The sequence below is a fragment of the Rhipicephalus microplus genome, chromosome 1, assembly GCF_043290135.1.
Source record: "Rhipicephalus microplus isolate Deutch F79 chromosome 1, USDA_Rmic, whole genome shotgun sequence".
In the NCBI taxonomy this organism is placed as follows: domain Eukaryota; kingdom Metazoa; phylum Arthropoda; class Arachnida; order Ixodida; family Ixodidae; genus Rhipicephalus; species Rhipicephalus microplus.
The window spans coordinates 261,542,521-261,561,676 of NC_134700.1; the positions used below are offsets into that span (position 1 = coordinate 261,542,521).

The 19,156-nt window shown below is 45.4% G+C and overlaps 3 protein-coding genes across 5 annotated transcripts; 2 read left to right on the forward strand and 1 right to left on the reverse strand.

Annotated features, from left to right (window-relative positions):
* Window positions 1-1,547: 1,547 nt before the first annotated feature.
* On the reverse strand, window positions 1,548-6,838 carry LOC119186998 (F-box only protein 33). Its single transcript, XM_037435304.2, has 3 exons — window positions 6,355-6,838; window positions 4,979-5,664; window positions 1,548-2,364 (listed from the first exon to the last, which is right to left on the reverse strand). The coding sequence occupies exons 1-3, from the start codon at window positions 6,789-6,791 to the stop codon at window positions 2,078-2,080; spliced, it is 1,410 nt and encodes a 469-aa protein (XP_037291201.2). The 5' UTR covers window positions 6,792-6,838; the 3' UTR covers window positions 1,548-2,077.
* Window positions 6,839-7,040: 202 nt separating this feature from the next.
* Window positions 7,041-8,798, forward strand: fh (frataxin). Of its 3 annotated transcripts, XM_075894099.1 has the most exons (6): window positions 7,041-7,235; window positions 7,266-7,329; window positions 8,033-8,130; window positions 8,204-8,327; window positions 8,394-8,491; window positions 8,604-8,798. In XM_075894099.1, exons 1-6 carry the CDS (start codon window positions 7,186-7,188, stop codon window positions 8,734-8,736), a joined length of 567 nt encoding a protein of 188 aa, XP_075750214.1. In that variant the 5' UTR covers window positions 7,041-7,185; the 3' UTR covers window positions 8,737-8,798. The 3 variants fall into 3 exon arrangements, with proteins under 3 accessions (XP_075750214.1, XP_037291207.2, XP_037291214.2); XM_037435310.2 differs by having other exon boundaries at window positions 7,041-7,329; XM_037435317.2 differs by having other exon boundaries at window positions 7,041-7,329; window positions 8,033-8,115.
* Window positions 8,799-12,713: 3,915 nt separating this feature from the next.
* LOC142769623 (uncharacterized) lies at window positions 12,714-14,540 on the forward strand. The gene is made up of 2 exons (XM_075872653.1): window positions 12,714-13,210; window positions 13,986-14,540. The coding sequence occupies exons 1-2, from the start codon at window positions 12,842-12,844 to the stop codon at window positions 14,295-14,297; spliced, it is 681 nt and encodes a 226-aa protein (XP_075728768.1). The 5' UTR covers window positions 12,714-12,841; the 3' UTR covers window positions 14,298-14,540.
* The last annotated feature ends 4,616 nt before the right edge of the window (window positions 14,541-19,156 follow it).

Sequence of the window (19,156 nt, forward strand, 5' to 3'; positions counted from 1 at the left end):
TGTCCTTTAGCCTGCTGACAAGAGATGATCCACCCCAGAGTGGCTCACAGCCACTTCAGAACTACAAGGACTGCCTATTCGAAGAGTTCTGTAGTAGCTTCAAGGAGCTCTGTAATGCTGTTACTGGAAGACATGGCCTTATTCTGAGCAAGGTGATGCTATGGTCATAGAGCCACAGCATAAACATAAATCTGAACAGGCTTTTGCCATACTCCACGAGAACAACACTATTCTTGTGTGGGCATATGGTAAAGCTCTTTCAAAATTTGGTTTACCAGACTGATTTCATTAATTTACTGCAACATTCGGTTTGGCCATGGCATTCCCATTACTGCACAATATACCACGGGGGTTGCTGAAAAATATTTATGGTGTTTCATGTGCAAGAATTATGTTACGAGCAGGACTGTACCTAGGATTTTTTTCCGGGGGTGTTTATGTGAAGAACAGCTAACTTTAGGCACTCGTAGTCGATTTGAAATTGTGTACATTAGCGTTACCCGAAAAGTTAAAGCATGAAGAAACTTCGGGGCTGTCAGAGCCCCCTCAACTCTCCCCAAGTGATGGCCTTGGTGCCATGGCAAAATCAGATCAATTTTGACTGCCTGGAGTTTTTTCATGTGTGCCTAAGTCTGCATACATGAGTGCTTTTGCATTTTTCACATATCAAAATGCAGCTGCCATGGCCAGGAGCCAAACCCACATCTTGATGCTTCGCAGATGGGGTGTTACTTATGCTACATTCATGCGAAATATAACGAGGAATTTATCAGTGCAAAAATCACGCTGCACGACGCTCAGTTGAAATATCCAGAGGGAACATATTGAAGAATGTATACCAGGTGATAACATACTTAAAATGTCTTTATTTGTGGGCTACAATACATAACTTTCAAAGGACATTTCCACGTCCTGAGCACCTTTAAGAACTTGAAAAACAAGACATTTGCTGGAAAACAACAGATTCACATATAGCACTGATGTTGACTATGGCACAACATGTGCCCTGTTCACAAAACAAAAAGTGCACAAAGAACAGTAAAAAAAAATGTGCACACATCAAAGTTTCAAAAGACAGAAACGCAATGCAAATAACAATGTGCTCAAAGTTACACATCTAAAAGAAAATTGGCTGTCAAAATATATTAAACCTCTTGCCAAGTTAACAAATGCTCATGGGCACTGTGCATTGGATAGTATTATAGAGGCACAGATACAATATAGATCTCTGAAGACATTGGCCACGGTTTGGAAAAGACTGACTTCTGAAAGCAGATCACAAAGATGGCACCGATAAGAGGGGCACGTGTGGCCAAATGTGAAATCTGCTTAGTCTAGATGTATTGTTTGGTCTTGGATGGAACCTTAAGAAGTGGTGTTAAACAAGAGCTAGTCTCTGGAATTTGAGAGCCGGTTGACAGGGCAGTATAGCAGCCGTGTAGCCCGTCATGCAACACGGCCACTTGGAATTTGCGCACTGCACTTCGTGGTGTGATAGGCATGTCCTGTGTGTGTGGTGTTCAGTTGGTAAGCATGTGTCAGTGGCGTTGTTCTAACTTGGCACACTTGAAAAACCTTGAGACCACACTGCCGGCTTGTAAAAAGCCAGCAGGAATATCACATTTGCATCACAGGTGGCCCAATAAAAAGACTTTACTGCCTGCGGTCCACGCACTGGATGTCAGCTGCAGCGCAGCACAAAACAACTGGTTCAAAAATGAGAGATGTTTACAGTAACAGACAGCCCTTTTAGCGGGCTGTGCGTCAACAGGGTGATGAGTGTTATATGCTTTGCTGTTCAACAATACGCTATCGTCAATCAAGGGGAACTCTTGTGTACAAAAGCAACCGCGATTCTCCCCAGTGGAATAAAAGTTGTACAGGTACTTCAACAACGGTTGCACATCTGGGTGCAGCCACTTGCCAACTTTACACCCGTTTAGAGGCCATAAGCTGGCCATATACCAGTTAGGATGAACACGGTGCCTCGGGGTAACAGGCTGGCATGGAATGAGCAAATGGCAGATGACTCTCGGGCAACGCCTTCAAGAAGCAAGTGGCTGCAACGTAGACAATGCTACAAGCTTGTATAACTCTGAAGCTCTTGTATAGAGCGCATGTAGCTCCGAATTTCTCCCATTTCATTCTGGGCAGGGGACTGGCGATTGGTCAATGTCCACGTCCTCTGTAAGCTCAGGGAGACTTCTGTTTCCAGGTGTTCGACGTCAGCGAGGCGAAGCTCGCTGTAGTACGGCCCACCAATGCTGCTGCCCGACACGCAGTCAGCTGGAATGACCAATTCCTTCAGCTGTGGCCCCCGCAACCGTGCCACGGCAATGAGGTCAAAGTCCGCTATTTCATGGCCTGCGCACAAAACATGACAATTACAGCCTCACTACATGAAATCAATAACATATCATGCAGCAAAGCAGTCAACCAGAGCAATCAAGTGGGATATAAACCGAAAAAAGAAAAAAGCTAATTTATGTGGGACTACTGCCATTGTTTGAACAACAGATTTTTTAACAATGTTACAAAAGAACAAAGAACACTAAAGAGAAATAATGAAGCTGTTTAGGTTGATAAATTGTACTGTCAAAGCTCTAATGTCATTAATTTGGCCATGATAGGTTTATTAATAAAAGAAAACACCAAGTTTAAATTTTCATTTTTAAATTTCACGCCAAAGTAGTCGCACGTGATGTCACAAATTTTAAAGTGCATTTATCGTATTTTTTGGCACCACTGGCTCTACAAAATTTCTTCAAACTTGTTAAGCCTATGGCACCCTCAGAAAAGAATACACTTCATTTTTGGTGATAAAGAACTTCGTAGGCGCTAGAAGGCACTGTCAAACTATGCAACCTCACGGCGAATGGTGCATAAACGTCCAAGCTGGTGTCGCTACCCACGTTTTCTTTTAGTGCATTTTCTCGCTTGCTGAGCATCTTCTCACTACAAGCATGGTGTTTTAAGTATCGTGAAAGAGTAGTTTACAAGTATGAAAAAATCTTATTGCTTTTTAGTGTCCCTTCAATTTTAGGATGGCCACCAACTCATGATCATTTTATCTATGCAATACATGCACCAGTAGCTAGAATTTAGGCCCCCTTTTGCATATGCACACAGATTGGCTGCCATTTAGAAGTGGCAGCACCATCACTAGAGTTTTCAACCTAGCATGTTATGATGCACCCTCAGGCACTCGAAATCAGCGATCGTCGAACAGCTCTTCAGTGCCAGGAGACATTAAAATGAAATGCTAGTGTGCATACTTGCTTGTGATTACATTGGTATGTCAAGTGAATATGCAAAGCTTTCTTTGTTATCATTCACCAACCTTTCTTGTGGCAGCAGACACAGCACCAGTGCTTGTTATGTCTTTCCATGCAAGGAAGAGGTACCTCAGAGTTTAACATGAAATAAGTTCCCCCCATTTCATATCATATCTCTAAAATGGTTGAAGACAGACAACTGCCTAGAAAATGTGGAGCAGGAATCGTGATATTCAATTTCCACATAATGTCGCAAATATACCGTGTCATATCATCTTGCGAGAAGCCTTTTTATTAAGCAATGAAAAGATTGACGCATACTGTACTTAGTATGCTGCTTAGTGCCGCCATGCTTATGCCTAGAATCGCAGCCTTATAGGGACACTAAAGAGGAACTATGAGTTGGTATATATGGGTAAACTGCACTCTAATGCCACAAGTTTTACTGTCATTAGTTCATAACTAGTGGAGAAAAGCTGAAGTTTCATTTTAAAATTTTTGCACCATAATCTCCACGCATAACATTAAAAAATTTGAAAATGTATTTCTCATATTTTTGTAGCATTGCCTCGATTAAATTTTCTGAATCTTCGTATGCAGTCTATGGCACTCAATTAGAAGCTATGTAGGACCCAGTAAATGCCTTCAGAATTGAAGACGTCACGGTGTTTGGCGTGGGAATCTTAAGGTGGCGTCTCCATTAGCATACTTTTTTTCATGTGTTGTCTCCCTTACCAAGCAGCGTGTCGCCGTAAGAATGGTGTTTTTGGGATTGCGAAACTGCACTACACTAATATGCCAGAAATCATGTTGCTCTTCAGTATCCCTTTCATACATAGGCATTTAATTGTACAAGGTTGTGTAGAGGAAAATGTTCATGCAGACAAGCAGTGTGGTCATCCCATCAAAGAACGTAACCTTAAACACCGATTGTCATATAGGATGAGAAAAAGAAAGTGGATGAAAAATCACCCTTTCCGTCACTGGGATCTGAACCCACAAACTTAGATAGCAAGCAAAAGTTTATTGGTCAGCCCACATCTCAAGGGAAGATCGTGTGTCCCGTAACACCCTCAGGCAAAAAACAGTGTTCTAAACTTGCCGCCTGGGCTATGAGTGGCACTGGCTAATCCTCCCAGGTATGGAACACACAAATACCCGACAAAAAGTGGATGAGAGAGCGCCCTCTGTCATACCTCGAATGTTAGAGCATTGGACACATAATTCGAAGGTTGCAGGTTTGCATCGTACCGACAGAGAGGTAGAGTTTTTGTCCACTTCAATTCCTTTTAATATAAGTGAAAATCATCACACCACAGTTCAGAAACTACAAATAATGTCTCCTATGTTTTCCTCAGCTTACTTGTCTGTTGCCTTTGTTAGTTTATATAAGACATGAACACTGCTTTTGCTTTGAACAAAATTAGTCACCAACACATAAAGAGACAATGGTTGGAACATGCCAAGTAAATTTTTTCATGCATTTGTAAGGCAAAACAGAAAATAAACTCCATGTATTAAAATTTCAGTTGGTCAAACACACTTTCAACAAGGTGACATGTAAGGAAACATGCAAAAACAGTCACATATAAACTTAGGGTTGCTCCTACTAACACCTTCTGCTTTAGGTTTCTCCCATAATCTGCAAGTACGAATAACAGAACAATGTTTGACATAGCAGAAGTCTGAGATCTACAACTCACCAACCAATTTAAGGCTTCTCAGTCGATGGCAACGCCACGCTAGCATGACCACTGGACTTTCAGCTCGCACGGCGAAGGTTCGTTGAGGAATACCTTCAATACCTGAGAGAGCACTTACAACAGTGACTGCTTCCAACGTTTCAGCGTACTGTGCAGAGAGCAAATCGAGGACATCACTTCGGAATCCATCGCTGAAGTACGACTGAAACTTTGCCAGCGGTATGGCAGCATTGAGAAGGCCCTTGATAGCACTCCATGGCTCGCAGGTGTGCAGAAGGGCGATAGTGACGCGAAGCTTAGGGCACCGCCTGCTCAATTCAAGCCATGAGCCTTCGCAAACCGTCTGCTGGTCATCTAGACCGTGAACGTGCAGCACCAATTTCAACAGCACGCTTCGTTCGCTCAGAAGCAGAAGCAACTGGTCGCATACGTAATCGTAGTCGATGCTAAGAGTTGACAGGCATTCGAAATGCTGTAGTTGCCAGAAGTGGATTTCGGGGATGGGGTAGTGGTCGGGGTCTTCTTTCACGCTTGCGAGGTGTAGTTGCGAAAGGGAACGCCGCTGGTGCAAGCTAAGTAGCGTCAGGAAGCTGTCCGAATGGTGGAATAGGTCCTCTAGGCAGCCAAGAGAGAAGTACTCCAAGTGACAGGACGTACAGATGACTTGCCCGATTACTTCGAGGAACCTGCGCCGGAATAACCAGACCGCGTTTGATTACTTGAAGTGAATTTAAGAAAAGCGTGGCTGCAATTTTAACAATATAACGAGATGCGACGCTGTAAGCGCGAAGCGATTGAACTCGAGCGGCGTAATACGTGTCATTTTGTTTCGTTGCAAGCCGAACTTGTGGTCAGTGCTGACCAACATCTATTCTGAAACGGCCGCACAACCTAGACGCACGATTGACGAGACGACGCAAGCATTATGGTGCATGCAATATTTACCACTGGACAGTACTATACTTTGCAGGTCAATCAAAACTTTAGTTAGGGCGAGTTCGTTCAGGGTCGAACGCTTAAAACAGCGAATTAGACGCATACACAAAACGAGCCCTGAATTGCCCTTATTACCATAAGGCGTACGAATTGCCACGGCAACCTTCAATTAAACCTTTTTACGGTCATGTCCAAACAGTTAAAGCTTTTTGAGAGTGTTTACGGGCTTATTTGCGCAAATTGGTGAAATTACGAAGTGCCAGTAGAGTACAAACGACAAACGTCACGTGACAGGCCGTAGATTGCAAGCGACATACCGAGCACAGTGCTGTGTAAACAGCAATGAAAGCGTACTATTTTTGGTTGCGACTTGGCGCTCTAATAAAGGCTCGAAACCAAGCGATAGCGGAGATCGACACCGCAGCGCATTGTTCGCTTACCTGTCGTAGACGGCGATGGTTTCGCTTTCATTGCCTGAACATTTGGAGGCATCGTAGAGGCGATGCGGCCAGGCAACAACGCAGGCAGTCGGACGGAGGCATAGCGACGTTAGTTGACGGTTTTCTCCGAGCAAAGCGAGGACCGCGATGCACTGCTGCACTATCTGCGGGCTCGTGCAGTCGAACTCCAGGGTGAAATGACGCACAAAGCGGCCGCATTTCTTGGCCAGAAACTCAGCTTGACGCCAGGCGTTTCGCTTGCGGCTAAGGCGGATCGTAAGCGTCGTCCAGAATCTCGGGTGGAAAAGGCAGTCCCGCCAAGCTCGACACGTAGAGGAAGCCTTCAATTTGTCCCTGAACGAGAGATATTCGTAAATTTCGACTAGGACAACGGACGGTAGCGCAGCAAAGTTCCCGTGCGCCCACCCCACCGACATTACAGCGCGGACCCTCCTCCCACATGTGAAACTGCTGGCACTGAGCAACTGCCGACTGACCGCGAATCACTTAAAAATAAATCGCACAATTGGCGTTATTTATTACACAGTGTCTAATAAAAAACTACAACACAAACGAGTAAAATACGCTCGTAATACTAGATGCCCTAAATTTATAATTTACTACTACGTACACTGACTTTTAACCATTTTGCGCGCCTAGAGATGGCGCTAGTGTTTTGAGCCGCTTCATTTGTTTAAAAAACATTATAACATAGATGATGACGAAATCACGCTGATATTGTTGTTGAAGTGACATTATTAGAACGCATTCAATGCGTTCCCAAGTCAACACCGAAAACGTTTCTTGAGGGTGCGAGCGTTTCTGAGGAGCATGGACGCGCTACGGCGAATTTTCGTGAGGAAACGCTGGACATCGCTGCTGCAGTGTCGTGTCAAAATTCTGACAACGGCACAGTGTCGTGTGAAAGCGACTTCGTCGATGCATCTAAGGGCTTTCGCAGCTGTCAAGAAAAGTGTTAGTTGACCAGTGCTCACCAAAGCCGTGATGTCAAATAGCGACCGTGCCTGTGAAACCGTTTGTTCTACACTGTATTTCACGCGTGTTGTGTGAATGTTTAAAAATGTCGCAATCTTGTTATTTTGTGACTGGGCAGCGCACATGCGAAATAAGGGTGGGCGAAGGGCTCACAGCTGTATTCCGCACCTTACCTTCTTTGAAGCGATCAATTCATTAATGGAACTTGAGAACTAAGAAACGCTAGTGAGTTTGTTAGGGGGTTTGCTGTGTTCCCACGATATAAAGTCCTTCCATGGATGACCCCCCCCCCCCCCCGCTTCCCAAATAATTGCACTGTGTTTTCACCCTCGCATCACTTGATATGCGACCCTTACATCCGGGAATCGAGCCGGCGGCCTTGTGCTCAGAAGCATAACTTCGCAGACAGCGAACCATCGCGTCGTTCCAATCGGTGCTTTAGTCAGTTTTTCATTGTGGCAGTAGTCGGTGTGTCAAATACAATTACCCTACCATCGCGCGCCTTGCCTCTGTAATGTGATTTTCGTGCTCCGCTGATTTTCGAACTTTGTTGAAGTTGCATTACGAATCGAAGCGCAGGTAAACGGAGCTCAATTGTTTTCAGGAATAAGGACCGTGGCTGCTAATTGATAGTGCTCTCTACTTGTTGCAGGCCAATGATTTCTCGTCCCTTGTTTTTCAGGCACTGACGGGATTCGTTCATAACAGAAGCGAAAAAAGCCTGACCCTGTGCCGAGCATTCTCTTCACAAGGAGTACTTGATGAGTATGAAGCTGTCTCGTATGTAACACAGTTACCTAGATCAGTTTGATGTAGCTTAGGCCTAACGTTCTGTCCTCTGCAATGTTTTCAGGCCTTCCATGACCGAAGCCGAATATGAGGCCATTACAAAAGATACGTTGGAATCTTTAGCTGAGAGATTTGATGAAATCATTGAAGACCTCAGTGATGTTCCTGAAGCGGACTTTGCATTGAGTGTAAGTGAGGCTAGGTAAATGCATATCTTATGCTTGAACATTTCATCGTACTTTTCCCCTACCCAGGATGGTGTTTTGACTATACACCTTGGGCGAAAATATGGTACCTATGTAATCAACAAGCAGACTCCGAACAGACAGATATGGCTTTCATCACCTGTCAGGTAATAATTTTTTCAATATCTGCTTCTTTAATGGTTACGAAAATATGTACCATTGTTCACAGATAGCCAGTAAAAAGATAATGTGTCAAAGACATATGCATTGCCCTTTCAGTGGTCCAAAGAGGTACGACTACGTGGGAGACACATGGGTGTACAAACACGATGGTGTATCTCTTCGTGAACTCCTGGAAAGTGAGCTATCTTCGTTGCTAAAAAAGCCTATAAAGTTTGATTGTTGCTTATAGGAAATGTTTATTATAGGTTTCCAAACATTTATATTTAGTGTAAATAAACATTTGTTGACAAATCCGTTTCGTTTTACTGATTCATAAACACCTACCCATCTTCTGCAAGCTCCTTGTACATGTTGTACACTCTATTTTCACAGTGCTTACACCCGTCAGTGAGAAGGACAGGCATCAGACGAATGATATAGGAATGGGTGCTCTTTCATTTCCCCTTGGGCTACAAACATTCGGCAGCGCCAGTTACCAGCTGTGTTCATTTACGAACAATTCATACATGCCTGACCAATGATTAAATCAGGACGACGACTTATCGTGCTGCGCCTCCCTCCATTCACATTTAGCTGCTGACGTGGCGTACGAGTAGACACCAACAATTTCTTCGTCAAACCCACATGCCATAAGGCAAGAGATAAGGGAGAAGACCCATCATTTACACATGACCACTGCATTCAAGTAGTAGCCTAGTATAAAACCTCTATTATAAAGGTATGTACTATTCTGTGCAGGTGTAAGGAGTGACCCACGATCTTCGATTACGGTCTTCAGAATTGACCCAGTTTTGAACAGAAGTATAAGGAGAGTAGGTATATACAAAGAAAGGCACACTCTAACTGTTTTTTAGTTGAAGGGGCGATGCAACACTTTTTTAATGCACAAGATGTGCTGTGAGCAAAATAATATCATAATAAATAACATGTGAACAAAATAATATATCGTTTACTTTCAAAAGCAGCCAAAATTAGCCTGCTCCCTCTCTCCCGATTCTGTCGTGCATGTAGCAAGTGGACCGAACAGGTATTGGCTGATTCTGTGTTCACTCTTGTGCACATTCCTTGTGTATATAGGAATGTCTTCAAACTACTCCTGCCTCCCCCCCCCCCCCCCCCGCGCACCCTAAAGTTAGTGTGCACAGTGCCGTGCAATGTTTGTCGTGCAAAAAACTTATGAAGTCCATCTCCCTAGTTGTAAATAAGTAATTTAAATGCGGAATAAAATGAAAGTTAAATTATTCACATTATTAAAATGATGATCACAAACATCCTTGAGATCATATTTATGTTGGTGTTGGATCCTATCACTTGAAAAAAAAAAAGAAATTAGGGCAGCTACGCACGGGTTGTGTGAACACTGGTGGAGCTGGTGGAGTTTCTCTCTTTCTCGCCCCTTGTTGTACTATATTGTACAACTATTTCGGTCTTACTTCAGTATAACATACAAGACTGTGCTATACTTTACCCTTTCCTTACTACTCACCTTCACTTGCCTTTCCCATCTATTTGCTTGACCATACTATAAAGGGTTAGGCTATGCATCACCCTAGCTTTCTCTTTTCCTTCCTATTTACACTGACACCACTCATTCCTACGGTCACTTTCCCACCTCCTTCCTGTACTATACTGCAAGGATTCACCATGCTTTACCACCTCCCACACCATTTACTTTATTGTGACTTTTCCCACCAGCAGCCCATATATGGCTTCCATAAATGTTTGTACTCAGTAGTGGGGCTTGCTGAATTCCTTTGTCTCAGCAATGTGTGAAGGACAAAAAGACTGGAGAGGGCCAACACATGACAATGCTTGCTCTTTCCTACAGCACGTATGTATGTGCCACAGAAATCGGACTACTCATTCTGGTGCTCCACTAAAAATTAACGAAACATATGGTGGGCAAACACTGATTATGAGCCACACTTTTCAGCCTCTCTTGTTAATCATGTGTACCGAGTGCCTTGGTGGAAATTGAGCGCATGCCAGTTCATGACACGGTAATTTTCTAATTACAACAAAAAAAAACTTATGTCAGTGGCTCAAGCAATTATACTCAAAATTTAACTAACCAATGTAGACTTGATATTCACGGGGAAGTTTAGAGTAAGAGCAGTAAAAACATGTATGCGTTTCAACATTGACAGACAGGTTGATAGCGGCATGTGACTGGTACTGCCATTCGTAGTATACTATGTATACGACCTGTATGGCTGGCCTGCAGCATCCATGGTCATTGGCAGGATTTTCTCTTGGGGGGGGGGGGGGGGTTCAAACCTTTGTTTTGCATCGCGGCTTAGAGAGAAGGAGTGCACTGGTCTAGCTTGGATGAGGGCAAGTGCTGTTGTGGCTTGAGGGAAAGGGCCTCTTTTTCACCCCCTGCTGACGCCCATGGTCGCATCTCCTGAGATCTCAAAAGGACACTATATTTCTCTTGATGAAACTCGGCCTCATTATTTCGGGTCCTTGTGACACTGGTGATTAGCTGTCCTTCAATCGCTCTTTCGGTATAGTTTCGCAGTTGGTGACAGTCACAGAAGAAGACGAAGCAAAGAAACAACATGTTACGATCTTTGGTCCCGTCCCAGCTGAAGTACCTGAAACTAGTATGGGTCCCAGGTCACTGTGGGTTAACATTAAATGAAATGGCCGACACTTCAGCCCGTTCATGGCTACATCTCCCAATAGTTCAGGTTCTCCCGGTGGTAGAATACTTCACCGCAATCAGGTTTAGAAGGTTAGCTATTCACACAGATAGGATGGAAGCAATGACCACGTGGACGGAATATAATCAGCTAAAATATCCATGGAAAATGGCAGTGGAGCCATTCTCGACAATCAGAAGTGACGATCACCAGATTTCGATGTCGTGTCCCCGCATTAAACTTTCATTGGTACAGGGCTGGTCTGACAACATCACCCCTCTGCCAATTCTGCGGAGAACTGGAAAATATTGCTCATTACTTTTAGTCGTGTTCAAGATACTCTCGTATTAAACTCAACTTCTAATTAATCCTTTTGCAAAAAAAAGGCTTGACCTTATCGGAGGAAAATGTTATAAGCTTCGGTGCCTCAGGTTTGGGTTACTGCCACAGGTATGCCTTTGATGACATGTGTAATTCCGTTATAACTACTCAACGAGTACCATTTTAATCTGGTATTTAAAATTATGCGTCGTTTCATTAAGCTAAAAACTAAGTTTTCAAAATTGTCCCCATCATGTTATTACGGCAGTCTGGAATACAAGCTCAAAAGCATATTACTTGTTTAATTAAATTGAATAATTTACGTATTATTGCCATTTAATTTCTTTATTTTTGGTTTTTAATTTCATAGCTTACCTAAAATAACATTTAACAGTCTCAATGTTGCATCCCCCAAAGTGGGTACGTGCCATTTATATAGGGAGACAAACATGCTGACAATCATTGTGTAGTTTTCACATATAGGCACTGTTCAATCGAGTTTCCCAGTCTGACTGCAGCGCCAGAATACAGAGCCTAGCGGATAAAAAAGCAACCTTGAGACTTCGTCGGTAAGGAACGCGACGCGTGCGTCTCGCGCCTTGCATCTGTCGGTCGATTGTGCCCGGGATATATCGTAGTAGTGGTTAGAAAAGGAGAAAGGCACCTAATTTCTGCACCCTTTGCAAAAACAACGGCAACACTGGGCGGCGGCGTCCATGATAAAGGAAGAAACGACCACAAAAAGCGAGCGTCCACCGGGATCCGTTCTTGTCTAGTATTCCGTCTTCGTTATGGCATCGGCGTACGTCCCACGCGATTCTACGCTGAAGTTGTAGCTGCGGTCCCAGGAGCACCCTGTCGTCAACTTGCCTCGGTAAAACTCAACTAGCCTGTCTTTGTTTAGAGGCGGAAGGCAAAAAAGATCACTTTCCCACCCGTACGTGGCGAAAACAATCGCCACTGCCATAACGAAGGCGGAGTGGACAATAACGGAGCCCAGTGGACGCACGCTTTCTGTGATAGTTTCTTCCTTTACCATGGATGCCGCCGCCCAGTGTTGACGTTATTGCAAGGAGCCTATAGCGCGCACACGCCTGTTTTCTGCATGCTCCTGACGGCGAATGTCAGACTGAGACGGAGCAACGCAGCTCCCTCTGGTCAGTGTGCGGTGCCTATGCTCTTTCTTGGCCAATGCCCTAGACTGGGTATGTGCCAGCGATGACAGGTAACAAACAACCAAGCATGGGCACCACCCCTTCCGTGGCCAATCCCCCTTGGTGGGTAGAACCAACCAACCAACCATTTCCATTATTTAATCCCCATTAGTGGGTGAGCGCCATTAGCAGGAGGACTTCCATCATAATCGTGATGATCATGGTCATCATCATAGGAGGCAGTGTATGGGTCGCTGGCCAGCGTCGGCGTGGTGGGCAGAGACATGCCCTGGAGGCTGACACTGCGACGGCGCCCGCAGACATGGTGCCTCCTCGGAGTTGGATAACCACGTTGGCCGCCCTCACGACGCTCATGGCGTCCAACACCGAGCCAACGCCGCCGCAACTGGGTGATGGTGATGGTCCTCCCCGGCTCGACCATCAGCCGCATCTGCTGCGCGCACACACGGCTAAGACCTTGGTGGGCCGAATGGAAGGGCTCGCACCTTCGTCCGCGGCACTGGAGAGGCGCACTCCACCAAGCTCGAGAACACCGCGGTTCGACCTGGTCACCATAGCCCAGGTGCACGCTGTCACGACACAACCTGTACAGTGGCACTCAACACGTGTTGCAACACAGCGGCCATGCTTGAGCCTTGCCCCAGCTTTGGCTGTAACGCCAGCAAACGCGAAATCGGTTTTGCAAATACCAGTAGTCATAGTCGAAAGAAGGAATAACGTACGTCGACGCCAGCACGCAGTGATGGCGCGCCGCTTCGATCACAGGTAGCGTGTTGCAATCCGTATTGGGCGCGCCTGTACGTTGCGATATGGGCCTACTGCTCGAAAAATTCGGTTAGATATACAGTGTGCCGCCCGCAAGTACGAGGACCAAGTAAACGCATACAGAAAACGCCGTAAACGAGAGAGCATATGCGAATCGCCGAAGTTGTCTGCACGTTGGCTCTTCTACACTTTTCGTGTAGAACACAGCACGCGAAGCACGCACAGAGGCAAGGACGAGGAAGCAAGGCGTGTGAACTGAGTGGGCTGTGAAAATTTTCAAACTGAATTTTTGTTTTACTGAGTACCGCTATACCTAGTATATATAACTATACTAGCTCTACTCAGTACAACTGTTCTACTGAGTACCGAAGTCGTAGCGCGAACGAGCACGGGCAGACCAAGGAAAAGGCCACATGCGCTTGTGGAGTCCTTTCTTCGGCCGTGCTCCTTCGCGATACAATGACTTCTGCACACTTAAACCATCTCGCTCGAGAAGTCTTTCTGCGTTATTCTTTGGCGTCCTAGCGCAACCACGTTTCTTTTTTTTTCTTTTTGAATGCGTCACTACATAGGTGGCACTGATAACAGCCACGGTGTCCAGTCTGGTACTGGGACTGTCCTGTTACGCCTGCCACAGAGTGCGAGCCAAGAGCGACGGTCGGCGCTGCCGCTACGCCAAAGTCGCCGACGGTACTGCAACGCCCGACCGGCGGCGCACGCTGAGACTGTCGCCCATCGGACCTGCTGCCAGGTGCAACCGCGACAACTGGGCTTCCATCTCGCTCGTCAACCTGCTCAACAAGTATCCTGCCAAGGACGTCGAAGCGGCCGTCCAGCCCAACGACCGCGATGATGACGAGGGCAGCAGGACAAGTGACACGTGACCGCAGCGCTGCAGTGTTGTGCGCGTTTATAAGAATGCCAACAGAAAAGTGGCTTTGTTGCAAGTGTAACTCCGGGAGCCCAAACGGAAATGTATAGCTACTTCTTACGTTAGTAATGTTTAACCGCATTAACGACGCCTACGTTTTACACGACGAAAGACAGCATGCAGAGGAGTGCTGTGGATTAGCAATGTACGCCGTTTTTCTCAGAAATAATTACCAAATTAAGGGCCATGCCCAACAGTAGATGTGTATCACAGTCGACAACGGCAACAGGTAGCCAGCCGTTTGGGTCGTTCCGTGCACTTTAGAGAATTTATGAATGGGTTGTCTTTTGCTTTAAAATATGGGCAGTTGAATCCGATGGTTAAACAAACTACATTTGACTGCGTAACATCGGAGTGTGCGCGCTTGGGCACGAATTCCAGCATTTTTATACCATACATTAGAGCTGACTACTTATGCGTTTTTTAAAAATAATTTTATAGTTTATACTATGATGATGCATTATATGTACAATAATGTATGTAGTTTTTGTGACTGGCAAAACGAGGAAGCCATATTCAGTGCGTTGTTTCGAGAAGGCATTAAAATACCGTGCACTTTGCAAAACGTATGCATTCTGATCAACTCTTTCCAACTTATGTAATGGGAGAGAAATTTCGCTTTGCCTTATGCGTGTCTAGCTTTGAAAAATTATTTTCTAAGCAGCCACAGGAAATTGAAGCAGCAGTTCAGAGGACATTGCTTATTAGCTGCGCAAGACTGCGCAGGTATGATAGTGAACTCCGGGAGGAGTTGCTTAAAACAAGAACCAACAAGTTACAAGAGACAACAAAGAACTTATTAAATGAACGCTTGGCGATCCTTTGCGAAGGGATTAAGATTTGCGAAAGAGTATAATAGGGACTATTTAAAGCACTTTTCTCCCCGTATTGTCGAATCAGCAGTGCCTGACCCACAAGACTGCTACGGCTCCTCCGATGGGCTTAAAACGCCGCCGTTGACAAATAAGACAATCTGGTGTACCAGCACAGATTTTTAAATTAGGTTACAACTACTAATTTTTAAAGTGGACGCTCCGAGCCTACATATTACAATTTCATGTAAGTTACATGAAAGTTTTGTGCGGCTCAAGAAAAAAAATTTATGGCAGCTTCGCACTAGTGATGCCAAGCTTGAAGGCAAGGCGGAGCTGAGTGGCCTTTCTTGTTTATGTTTCTTTAACAACGATATTTCGGCTATAACCGTGCCCTGTGCGGTCTGCGGGTATGCGCCGTGCGGTATACGTGAAAACTATCATCATCATAAACGAACTGACAAGCAGGCAAGGTAAGGTAAGGATAGGTTAAGTAAACAACTTTACTTTCACGAAGGGATCATGTGAAATGGGGCGTGGGAAGAGGTGTAAGCAGGGTGACGATGGGCCCTCGGGCCCTTTTAGATGGTCGGACGTCTCAGCGACCCCATCGGGCCCATCCCACTGCCCGGAGCCGTAGGGTCGTGAGCTGCGCAGAGTAGCCTCTCATCGCATCGGTGTTCTGACCCTTGCCGCGGGGACTTGCGTTTGTTCGGACAATTCAGAAAGATATATGACTAAAGTCTGCTCTGACGTTAGAACACAAGTTTCAGGGAAGAGAGGTTTTACCCTGCGTTTTAAGGGAGACAAGGAAAAGGAACATGCCACAGGAATTGCGCCAGTTCCACTGCTCACCCCTGGTCCGCTAAAAATGAAGAAAAACTATCGTCATCAAACGGCTATGTGAAGATCCCCAGAGACGACAATGTTCCCGCTGACCAATGAAAAAAGCGAATGCTTGGTTCGAGCGCGAGGTCCTGTCTCTTGAGGATGGACATTCGCGTCGTGTCTGTGTGGGGCTTTAATTGGAACCTCTCTGCGTTGAGAATCAACGCAAGAGCACCTTTTTATCACATAGCAGAAGCCTAGAAACCATCATCTATAGCTTCTAGCTAAAGCCTATAGGAACAACCTAGAAGTAAATATAGATTAGTCTGCAGAATCGTCGCCAATTTGGCTCTTTCTTCTCCCTGTTCTGTATCGGTTTTTTGTACCTGTTGCTAGCTATTGTATTCATATCTGTATCCATCTCTTTTTCTCACTCTTTCTATATTTCTCTCTCTTTCGTTATTTCGCTCTTTGCTTTTTTTTTCTGTCTGGCTCTCGGTTTGTTCTCTCTCTTTCTCGAGTCAGTTTTTTTCCCCTATCCTTTTCTCTCTGTTTGTAGGTATATTTCTGTATTTCCACGTTTATTTATCTTTCTTCCCATTTCATTCTCTCGGTTTCTTTCTTTTTCTTTCTGTCTTGCTCACTGTTTCTTTATCTCTTTTTCGTCTCTGTATTTCTCTTTCTTTCTTTCGTCCTCTCTCTCTTTCTCTCTCAATTTTGTCTTTATTTCTCTTTCTTTCACGTGGTTCACGTGCTCCCCTTCGTCAAGTAGATGTTTCGCTTGTTCGCACCTGCGGAACTCGGTAGAGGAGCCTGTCCAATTCCTGTGGCGCATGTCCATCTGTGGTTTTCTGCGGTCACTAAAGTTTTTACGGTCGTCTTAAATGTTGCGCTCTTTCTAAAACTGAAATAATAAAATCCGTGAATATTTCGGTCGCCTGTTTTTCATGCCCCGTTTATAATTATATCTTCTGTGATATATCATAGTTGAATGAAAAAGTAATTAACTTTTAACTGCCAGAATTAATTAGCACCTAACAGGGAATGAAGAGATCATCTGTTATACGGTGTGCGACGGTGTGCCCTGTGTGATGGTGTGCGACATGTAATGTCGGGATAATGACATTACACCAACATCACATGTCGCACAATAATGCTCAATAATTAACGAATTACTGTAGAGATATAACATGCCCACCCAGGAAATTACACAGATAACAATGTTGCAAGCGAGCTTCTTTGTTAATTTTAGTCATAATCCACCGGTGCGTTCGCGAGCCGTGAAAGTTCTTGCGAAAAAAAGTGACCCGCCGACAGTTTTGAATGCTCTCAGTCGACGCGCCCGACCGGTCTTTGTTGCAGCACCACACAGAGGGCAGCACCGTCGCCCCAGGGCCGAAACTCATTTTCCGCGCGTTGTTCGCACCACTTTTAGAGAGCAGCACTATTCCTTCGACCACGCTCTCCGTGAGACCGTCTATTGGAGCACAATGCCGAGCGGTGAAAGAACTATTAGTCGCCGCGATTTCGTAGACAGAGTGGCGTGCGGATGGACCTGTGGGGTCAAGAGTTCGGTTCGTCGTCGCTAACAGCTGGGACGACCGTAGCGCCACCTTGAGAAGGTAAATGTGCACAGCACATCGATTTTTGTTTTCGGTTTTGCCCACTCTGCCGCCGCTTAGACCGCGCGACAGGTGGTTTGGCCGATGGAAAACCCGATTAAGCCTTCGGTGTCTTCAAAGCGCCTTACGTGAGCCCCCGCTTCGCCGCACGCCGCCCCGAGACATGCGTCAGCTGTTTATTATTTTTTTTTCTTTGCTTATTGAGCGCGCGCTTGTGCTTTTCATTGCAGAAGATGACGTGCAGCTAAAGTCGCAGCGCTATGCATTGTGAATTAAAACGAACGGAGAGGCATAGTTAGACAGACCCAACAACGGGCCTACCCAGGACGCAACAGGCGGCCGACATCGCGACTGCAGATGTCAATATTCGAAACACATTTTCAGTACGCTGTTGCATACGAATAAAATAAACATAGGAAACACGAGCTGTGTGAAAGGAGGGACAACGAGTAATTGTGAAACCGCGATATTACAGAAGACAGGTGGGGACAATTAAATGTGCTGGTAGGCATTTCGGGCATCGGTGCGCTTGAATGAGTAAGTAAGCCAGAGATCGCGACAGGAAGTGTTGGCGCCAAGAGCATATTCATGGTTTAATAAATTAAGCGCGAATAATTAAACAGCGCGCAACTGCAAGCCGTCTGCTGACCTGTTCCAGACGGGCGAGTGAGGCTAGCGTCGTGGGAGTGAGGGAAGGGGGCGAGATGAAAGAAGTGCTTAATGCGATGACATGACTGTGGGGGCGTAAAATAAAATTGGGCGTGATGATGAGCCAGTCAAGTCGATAAAGCAAGGCGCGGAGATGTCTGCGCCAGAGGAGGGTAGGGGGCTATAATCTACCTGTCGCGTGTGCCCCTGGTGTCGAGGTTGCCCTCGGAGAATTCAAGATGGCGACGAATCGATGAGAGCAGCGGAAGGGAAAGGAGGAAGCGTTTTAGGGACAGAGAGGTACACTTCGGGGGAAGAGCGGGAGACGCCGGTTTGACCAAGTTCTCTTGTCGCGTGGTGCGCTGGCAAGCGCTTTTATTCCGCAAGATATATTCTTTCGGCGGCGACTCAAGTGGAGGTAATGATCCATCGAGACAAGGGTGCTCGTGCGAATAAGACAACGCTGATCACTCTCACTAAGCTTTTTGACGAGTGTGCAGATACGACAGTTCTTTCTTGTTTTTTTTTTTTAGTAGGAACTTAAACATGAAAAGCACTCGAGAGAAGTGGTACGCCTCTGAAGATTGGCTCGAGTGGCTGAGAATCGGTACTCAGAAATATAAAGGAAAGGAATGAACCTAGAAAGGAGACGAACTGAAAGACGAACTTCTTTCCATCTCTTGCAAGACTGGTTACATGCCCTAAAATAGCAACGCTTAACCAACAAAAGTTACACGCCATAGAATCAGTAATTTGCTTTCTAAATAGCCTCTCTTATACTGCTTTGGCAACACATAGTTGCGATCCGAGCAAAACTTAAAAAAAAAATGTAGAAGAAAAACGAAAGCAGACGCGCAAGAAAGACTTCTCGCTCCCTATGTTGCACGAGATTACATATGTAA

Coding starts and splice junctions, on each gene's coding strand:
- LOC119186998 (XM_037435304.2), bottom strand. CDS start 6,791: ATGTCGGTGGGGTGGGCGCACGGGAACTTTGCTGCGCTACCGTCCGTT. Junction 5,665..6,354: donor ACCATCGCCGTCTACGACAG/GTAAGCGAACAA, acceptor ATTCCGGCGCAG/GTTCCTCGAAGTAATCGGGC. Junction 2,365..4,978: donor GAGAAGCCTTAAATTGGTTG/GTGAGTTGTAGA, acceptor TTTTGTGCGCAG/GCCATGAAATAGCGGACTTT.
- fh (XM_037435310.2), top strand. CDS start 7,186: ATGGACGCGCTACGGCGAATTTTCGTGAGGAAACGCTGGACATCGCTG. Junction 7,330..8,032: donor TCGCAGCTGTCAAGAAAAGT/GTTAGTTGACCA, acceptor CTTGTTTTTCAG/GCACTGACGGGATTCGTTCA. Junction 8,328..8,393: donor AAGCGGACTTTGCATTGAGT/GTAAGTGAGGCT, acceptor TCCCCTACCCAG/GATGGTGTTTTGACTATACA.
- LOC142769623 (XM_075872653.1), top strand. CDS start 12,842: ATGATCATGGTCATCATCATAGGAGGCAGTGTATGGGTCGCTGGCCAG. Junction 13,211..13,985: donor ACCTGGTCACCATAGCCCAG/GTGCACGCTGTC, acceptor GTCACTACATAG/GTGGCACTGATAACAGCCAC.